The 9,267-nt window shown below is 42.6% G+C and overlaps 1 protein-coding gene across 1 annotated transcript; it reads right to left on the bottom strand.

Annotated features, from left to right (window-relative positions):
* Nucleotides 1–1,026: 1,026 nt before the first annotated feature.
* LOC147628352 (uncharacterized) lies at nt 1,027–2,841 on the bottom strand. The gene has a single exon (XM_086813039.1). It carries the CDS (start codon nt 2,839–2,841, stop codon nt 1,027–1,029), a length of 1,815 nt encoding a protein of 604 aa, XP_086669165.1.
* Nucleotides 2,842–9,267: the final 6,426 nt, after the last annotated feature.

Here is a 9,267-nt window from a genome sequence, read left to right as displayed (position 1 = left end):
AGGTTGATCTCTTGTAGTGGCTACATGGTAAAAAATAAGGAGCATATCCTAAGGTCAAAGTAGAGATGGGTTGGTGATTCTTTCTTTGATAGAAGGTAGAGTCTTTAGGAAATTTTGGCGAATTTTTTAAAATATTTAGGATATATACGAGTTCATTTTTAGTGTAAATTTGGAAAAATTTCCTCTAAAATTTACCCAAAAATGCTACCTTGGGCTAATATATTAAAAAAGTCACCATTTTGGGTCTAAAATAGCCCAAGATGTTTGGAAGACCCTTGAAAATTAGCCTTCGGGCTACATTTCTCCCCTATTTATTTCCTTGAGTGGCTATGAAATAACACGAATCTAAAAGTTTGTGCTTCTTATGTCTTTTTATTGCTCCCCATGCTTCTAATGGAAATGGCTTGTTATGACCCATTCAACTGTGGTCACACATTACATGATAAGCTAATCTTGTGTTGCAATATTCTTCTAATTCTTTAAGTCTTGTGCTCTAATTTTCTCTCTATTCTCACTTGCACCTTGATTCCTTATCAATAATTTTGTAAACATCTACGCTTATCGATCTTTTGGGAAGTTTTGTCTCAACTATTAGCAAGTGTGGCATATTACTACAAACTCTTCATACATCTTATGCATAATATAATAGGCATTCCTTTGATTAATTCAATGAAGAATTCTTGTTAAGTACCTGACTTGGCAAAACTTACATTTGATGTACTTTGACTAATACAAATTTCAGAGCGTAAGTTTTGATGTACTTTGAATGTTAGCATTTTGTCTATTTGCAAATCAATTTTCTTGTTCTTAGTGGTATGCACTGTCAGGCTCTAATGTATGTGCATGAATTTGTGCATGCAAACACACCTTGACACACTTATTAATCCCTTGCGCTTTTGGTGATTTCAATATTTTATATAAAAAAGCATTGGAGTCCAATACATTATTATTATTTTGCATAAGAAGGGCAACAGTGATTATTGAAACGTAGTCATTATAACAACTTTAGTGCCAAGAACTGAGAGTTTAGTGGCTGAACTTGCTAGTCAAGTTGTTGATCCATGAGGAAGATTGAAAGATGATGTTGTGCAGCCGAGCTTCGTCTTCCATCAATCTCCTCCTCTTCAGCCGAACTTCCTCCTTCCGCTTCTGGATCTCCCGGCTCACCTCGTAAAGGCTAAGCTCCAGGTAGTGGATGGCTCTCTCCTCCTCTTCTAGCTGGCTAGTGTCGTCGTTTCCTGCCGCCTGATCTTCGGCGGCTTCCTGTTGATCTGTTGGCCAGCTACGCCCTCCTCCTGCTGCTGCTGATGCATTAGTCCTCGTACTGCATATGAAGCTTCGCATGATTGAATCGAGCCGCTGCCTCACGGGAGACGCCAACGCCGCCGTAGAGGATAATTGCTGCATCGCTCCCAGCAGAAAGCCGGCGTGTTGAAGGTCTGCCTCTTGGAGGAGCACTGGTCCAGCATCGCGGCAACGGGCACTAGCAGCACCTTGAAATGGCTGCAGGAGGCGGCTGCTGCTGGTGGACGTACTCATGGAGGCAAACGGGAACTTGCAGACTCCAACGCTTGCTTGGGGACGTAGAGGCCTGGCACAGCTGACGGGCGGAGATGGCGCACTCAGAGGCCGGCCCGACGAAGCGAGCATACAAGACTGAATGCCATTGTGACCGCTGCAGCATTTATAAATTCGAGTGTGCTGCGGATGATGATGCAGGTGATGATCAATGCAGCTTTCAGAGGTGAGAGTGACTGAATTTGGGCTGCCGGACTCCACCGGGCTGGGGGTAAGCCTAGGAGCAATGGCAGGACTGGCGGTTGATGTCGGACTTAACATCTGCATCATGGTTAGGTGATGAGCGGCCCCTGCATTTCGCCTGTGACAAAGCGGCGGAAGGTTATCCAGAGCGCGTTGATCATCGCCGGAAGAAGCTGTCCTGTCCTCATGGGCAATGAAGGAATTGGGCTCTACAGAATCAGCACGTTGTTGCGGCTGCACCTTAACATCGGGTAATCTGGATTTATAGCTACCTAATTGGCTGCAGCTCATGGTTTGTCGCTGCTGAGGATGGGCGCCGCCATTGTGGTTGTCGCTGCTTGAATGATCTGGAGAATGCTCATGGTGTTGCAGCCGGTTGGTGGCGGTGCTGGGTCCATGTAGGAGATGAGGAGGATTAGAACTATTGGCGCCATTGAATAGTTGAGCTGTGGAGGTTCTCTTACGGGAAATGCTGCGGATTGGCGTGGAGAAGCAAGGGGCGCATAAGGGCGGCTCCGTTTGCGGTGTGAAACAGACACAAAAGAGGCGGTTTTCGAACTTGGACGAGAGTAACGAGATAGCAAGCTTGAAGGTTGCGCGACCAGCCACCATGCGAGTGGGGTTGTCGTGCGCGGAGAATTCGACCCCATTGAAGGTTGTGAAAAGGGGAGGCTCGCCAGCATCGGGAAGTCGAACGGGGGAGTGGTCGTGGGCGAAGGCGACGGAGGCGACGATGGGTAGGTCCCTGGGAAGAAGGTTACCCTGCAAGTCCAGGAGCTGGAGGCTGAGGACGAACTTGCGGCGGCAAGAGGCCTTACCGCCTAGCACGGTGAGGACGTCATGATCCGGGTACTGGTGGCGCAGCTGCCTGGACTGCGCCACGGCGGAGCTGGTGGCGATGAGACGGCAACACTCGACCACCGGCTCAGGCTCAGGGCTGTCACTCGCGCAACTTCCTCCCCCTTCGTTCACCTCCTCTTCGTGATGATTGTCTTCGGCTACATGGGCAACCTTCTTCATTCCGTTAGAGGTGCTGAGTACTGTTGTGCCTTCTTCCACCAGCGTCTCTACTGCTCCCATTCGCCTCTACACCACCATCGCAGTTGTAGCGGATCCTCCTCCTCCTCCTCTCTCTCTCTCTCTCCCTCTCGTGGGCAAATGCAGCAGCTCGAAGAAAGCAAAGCAGCTGTGTAGTTACCCAGTGCAAACTCCTACGAGGTGTCTAGCGAGTTGACAGTTATTTAGCGAACTTTGACAGCTGGCAAGATCCCGAACCCTTCACACTCATGCTATAGTGCGTGTGCCCCCACAATTCAATAACCAAATGTTATTAAAACCCACCTAAAGCCTAAAGGTCAAGGGGGGCATTTACTAGTCCTTGTTGATATGGATGATTTTTGACGGCCATCAAATGTAGCTTCTTCACGAAAGGAACGGAAAATGATCTTCAAGCAGAGGTTGAGTGAATGGCAAGAGCGTGAGTGGGTGTTAGGTTGAGTTAAGTAGAGTGGGCGTAAAGGACGCTTGTGTGTGGACGTGGACGTGTGCATGGGCATTGCCTCACACGCATGAGTGCATGCCCCTAAACGTTGAGTCGGGTGACGGCTTGCATGCATGGAGGAGACTTGGATTCACTGTCCAGAGGAGGATGTGAGGGGCTAGGGGGGATTGGGGTGAGGAGTATTCTCTGAAGACATGAAACGCTCGTGGGTGTAGGAGGGTGAGGGAAGGGAACAAAAGAAGGCAGTTCCGGAGTGGGTAGCAGATAGAATCATCGCCCACGCCCAAAGACCTCAGACAAGGAGTGGTAAGGTATGTCACCACGAAGGTCTCACCTGAGCTGGTGAGGAGCCAAGTTGGTTTGTTTCCTCTGTGCAGCGTAATTGTTTTCTATTTTGGTAAGCCTCCATCGAAAGGTAATATTGCTAAATGGCTGCAAGATGACATTTTCCATGATAGAGTTGTCTCTCAAGTTTTCTACTTAGGAAAAGGAATTCTTTAATATCTTGTTCACTAAGGGTCAGGCTGCTTCTAAGTTATTTGCAAAAGCTCCTCTGTTCATGGATCATAGGTTGATGCATGCGATACCGTTTGATCCGTTTTTTGATGTAAGGTTGTAGGATTACCCTCTGGCTTCGACCAACATTGAGTGAAATAGCCAGTGCTATTGGTCCAGTTCTTTATCTGCCGAAAGAGGATGTGGGAAGTAGCCAAGATAATAATGTGTGCATCTCTTGGAACACCTCAATAGAGACTCCCAAAATTGTTGAGGTGGATCTCAGTGAGTTAAGGCAAATTGGAACTAAATTTGAAATTTGGGCCTTTCCCCGACGCATGTTTTAGATGTGGGGGGGTTTGGACACATAGCAAGGAATTGTGTAGGGGGGGCACATGCTAAACTAGAGGGTGAAACCAAGGATAAGGAAGATGCAAGGGTAGATAACACGACTAAAGATAAGGAGGCATGTATGAATAGTGTTGAAGATAACAGAGGAAAAGGGATTCTGTTTAATGAAGGGGACTGTTCAGGGGAAGGAGGGTGGAGAAAGGTAAAAGGGAAAACTAGCTTAAGACATGCTAAGGATGAGGCTAGAAGAACTATTAATAAAGTTGGGGCTAGGGATAAACAAGGAAGTAAATCGTTAGATCGCCTAAGCCCTGTGCTATATTCAAATCCAATGGGACCTCCTCTATTCATAAATTCAACTGGCAGGTGGATGAAGCTTGGAAAGAAATACATGCAAGGAAGGGGATCATGGAGGGACTGGGGAGGAGGTAGAAATGGTGCCTAAAACTACTTTAACATGAGTGAAGCATTAAAGATTAATGTGGGTGCTCATGGAATGTTAAGGGAATTAAAGACAAAAAGAACAATGTTGTTTTTGGGGTTTAGTTAAGGAGTGGGGGCTATCCATCTTGGCTATACAAGAGCATATTTCGTGCGGGCCTAAAATTTTGAGGAAAGATAGATTTAAGGATTGGGTAGTGTTGTATGGGTGTGTGAATGGAGACTATAGTGGAGTTATGACTATTGTGAAAAGTAGCTTGAAGCCTAACATTATAGCTAATCATCCTAACAGTAGGATTTTAGTTGTTGAAATATTACTAGAAGGGGAGAGGGTGTGGGTAATAAATATTTATGGTGCTCATAATCATAAAGTAAGAAGTGGGATGTGGGAATGGATAGTTAACCTGAATATTTAGGGTCATTGCATCTTTATGGGGGATTTTAGCATGGTTGAGAAGCAGAGGGATAGGTGGGCGGAGTACTATTTTGATAGGACAAGAGAAGATGAAGTGGGAACGGTTTGAGAGGGAGAATGGGCTCAAAGGATGGGTGGGAGATGGGGGATTGGGCATAGATCCTGGGCACAGTTATTTTAGTCTACAATACTTTGGTTCATTCTCTAGATTAGATGCTCTCTCTAACCATATGCCTCTAGAATAGGGCATATAATGGGCTGGGAAAGAGGCTGAGCTAAACAAGTTTCCTACTAGGAAACTAAGGGTAAACAACTTGTTGCTCAAAGATGAACTTTGCAAATGAAATGCAGGGTATAATGAGAGGGGTTGGGAAATTGAGAGCTAAGGAAAAAAGAGAGAGAAAGAGATTGGGTGATCTTCTAGAAAGCTTCTAGAAAAAGAGGTAGGTTGGAAAATTAACTGCTGAGGAGACTACTTGGTATTTCAAGTGTCAAGCTGGCTTGAAGAGTGAAGATGAGAAATGTATTAGTGAAGATTAGAAAATGTATTAGGAGAGAGGATAATAGATACAAATGGAAAACCTTTAATAACACAAGGAAGGATATCTTTTTAAGATGACTGCGGCCAAGAGGGAAAAGGAGGTTATGGGTAGGATTCTAGATGAAAATGGCCAAGGGATAGAGGGGATTAGGTTAATTACCAAAAAAAAAAGTGGAGAGTTTTTGGGCTCAACTCTCAGCCATAAAGAGGATTATTCAGCCACCACCACATGAGATTTCAAGATGAGGCCAAATCGCTAGAACAAGTTAGCAATAGATTGGATCCTGATAAGGCTAAGTGGCTGAAGAGAAATATCGAGATTGATGAATGTTGGGATGCTCTGCAAAAGCTACGAAGAGAGAAAGCACCTGGGTGGGATGGATTGTCTATAGAGTTCTTCATTGCCTTCTAGCCATCACTAAAGGAATTATTATGGAAAATTTGCAGAGAATCTTTCATGGTAGGCAATTTGGATGAGGATCTGAAGGAAGGGTTGGTGAAACTCATTCCTAAACAAGCTGCCTATGATAGATTTAACCATTGGAGACCCATTACACTGTTGATTATTATATACAAAATTTTAGCCAAAATCATTGTCATTACGATCACCCCTTCTTTGCAAGAAGTCATCTCTAAGAGACAACATGGTTTTATCAAAGGAAGGTCTATATATGACAACAATTATGCTGCCATGTTGGGGAGAAATATGGCTCTGAGAACAAACCAGAAATGCATGATCCTTTTACAACTAGACTTGGAGAAGGCTTATGATAGGGTACATTGGTCATTTGTGGCTAGAGTAATGGAAAAACCAGGGTTTGGAGTGAGAATGGCCACTTGAATATGCATCCTTACTTTGGGAGGAAACTTCAAGTTGTTGCTAAATGGGAGGGTAGTAGCCTGGGGATTTGAAGTGAACAGGTTAGTTAGCCAAGGTTGTCCCCATGCTCCTCTATTATTTGATATTGCTTCTCATTCTCTGATTGTGACTTTATACTACAAGAGAATGAGAACATAGCCGTGCAAACTAGAGAGAGATAGAAGTGAGAGAGGAGCCATGGGTGAATTTGCGATCTGGCGGTGTTTATGCGGCTATATGCGTGGATATTTACACAGATATATGCACGTCTATAAGCGTGTCTATACTGATATAGACGTGCATATAGATGCGAGTATAGACACGCTCTGTTTAAAAAAAATTCGAATAATCCCGCAGTTGACGCCGCAACTATTTTCGCTTCCCCTCTGCTCCCTCTGCTGTAATGATGACTACACCTCAACCTTTGTCCTCTCCTCACAAAGTCTCCTCTCAAGTCTCCTCCCAAGTCTCCTCTCAAGGATGATTCCTCACTCACAAGGTAATCTCTATCCCACTTGTATCTCTCACCTCTTCATATATTCATGTGGTTATTGAATGGTATGTTTAGAATTAGGGTTTTTGATTGGTATTCTCTTCACTCTTTCTTTCCCTCTCTCTCATGCATAAGCTTCTTATGTTTAAAATTTTTGAATGGTATTCTCTTCTCTATCTCTCTCTCTCTCTCTCTCTCTCTCTTCTCTATATATATCTCTCTCTCTTCTCCCTCTCTCTCTCTCTCTCTCTCTCTTCTCTCTATATATCTCTCCCTCTTCTCTCTCTCTCTCTCTCTCTTTCTTATGCATAAGCCTAAGAGGCCTCTTATGCATAAGACGCTTATACTTAAACCTCCTTATGCATAAGACTTAAACCTCCTTGTGTATCCATGCTATTCACACTTTTAGGATTTTGTATTACTAATTCTTTTCTCAACTTTTTTTTTTTGTTATATAGATCTTATAATCCTCTCTTTCAACTTCACCAAAAAGAGGTAAATGCTTTTCTCTCTTTCCTCTCTTTTCGATTTTGTATGTATGCATTAGGTTCTTAGGGCTTTTGTATGTATGCATTACTAATCCTTTCCTCACCCTTTTGTTAGTTTTGTAGGTCTTCTAATCTTCTCTTTCAATATCACCAAAAAGAGGTAAGTGCTTTCCTATCTTTTTATCCTCTCTTTCCTCTATTTTTATTTACCAAAAAGGGGTTGTGTTTTATAGGTCCTCTATGCATACAGCTTCATCTATGAATAGAGCTCTAATCATAGAGCTTAATCTATGCATTAAGCTCTATTCATAGAGCTTAATGCATAGATTAAGCTCTATGCATGCATTCATAATGCATAGAGATCTATGCATAGATTAAGCTCTATGCATAGACCTCTATGCATAGATTAAGCTCTATGCATAGAGCTTAATCTTTTTGAATTTATATGTATGCATTAGGTTCTTAAGGCTTTTGTATGTATGCATTACTAATCCTTTCCTCACCCTTTTGTTGGTTTTGTAGGTCTTCTAATCTTCTCTTTCAACATCACCAAAAAGAGATAAGTGCTTTCCTCTCTTTCCTATTTTTTATCCTTTCTTTCCTCTATTGTTATCTACCAAAAAGAGGGGGTTTTTTTGTAGGTCCTCTATGCATAGAGCTTAATTTTTGAATAGATCTCTAATCATAGAGCTTAATCTATGCATTAAGCTCTATTCATAGAGCTTAATGCATAGATTAAGCTCTATGCATGCATTCATAATGCATAGATTAAGCTCTATGCATAGACCTCTATGCATGCATTAAGCTCTATGCATAGAGCTTAATCTATGCATGCATGCTTAATGCATAGTGTTGGGGTACAGTTTAGTTTAGGCTAGCATGGCTTGCATAGTGCTTATGCATAACCTCATGCATAGCTTTATGCATAGGCTTTATGCATAAGGTCTTATGCATGCTTTATGCATAAGACTTATGCATAATGCTTTATGCATAAGGCCTCATGCATAGCTTTATGCTTAAAGCTTTATACATAAGGCCTCATGCATGCTTTATGCATAAGTTTTAGCATAGCTTGCATAAGGCTTGCATAGCGGCATAGTTTGCATAAGGCTTGCATAGCGACATAGCTTGCATAAGCTTTAGCATAGCTTGCATAAGCTTTAGTATAGCTTGTATAAGCTTTTGTATGTATGCATTACTAATCCTTTCCTCACCCTTTTGTTGGTTTTGTAGGTCCTCTAATCCTCTCTTTCAACATCACGAAAAAGAGGTAAGTGCTTTCCTCTCTTTCCTCTATTATTATTGTACCCTTGGGTGTTGGGGATTTGTTTTCTAGGTTTGCGCATAAGCGTCATGCATAATCTTTATATGCATGCTTTAAGCATAAGCCTCATGCATAGCTTTATACATAAAGCCTCATGAATAAGGCTTCATGCATAGCTTTATGCATAGGCTTTATGTATAAGGCCTCATGCATAGTTTTATTCTTAAGGCCTCATGCTTAAGGCCTTATGCATAGTGCTTTATGCATAAGCCTTATGCATAATGCTTTATGCATAAGGCCTCATGCATAAAGAATTATGCTTAAAGCTTTATTATACATAAGGCCTCATGCATAAAGCATTATTCTTAAAGCTTTATGCATAAGGTCTCATGTATGCGTTACGCATAAGCTTTAGCATAGCTTGTATATAAGGGTTGCATATTGGCATAGTTTGCATAAGACTTACATAGTTTGCATAAGGCTTGCATGGTGGCATAGCTTGCATAAGCTTTTGTATGTATGCATTACTAATCCTTTCCTCACCCTTTTGTTGGTTTTGCAGGTCCTCTAATCCTCTCTTTCAACATCATGAAAAAGAGGTAAGTGCTTTTCTATCTTTCATCTATTATTATTGCACCCTTGGGTGCTGGGGGATTTG

The sequence above is a fragment of the Cibotium barometz genome, chromosome 19 (assembly GCF_041138505.1).
Source record: "Cibotium barometz isolate CiBa-2024 chromosome 19, ASM4113850v1, whole genome shotgun sequence".
Lineage (NCBI taxonomy): Eukaryota > Viridiplantae > Streptophyta > Polypodiopsida > Cyatheales > Cibotiaceae > Cibotium > Cibotium barometz.
This window is presented reverse-complemented; position numbering and strand designations above follow the sequence as displayed.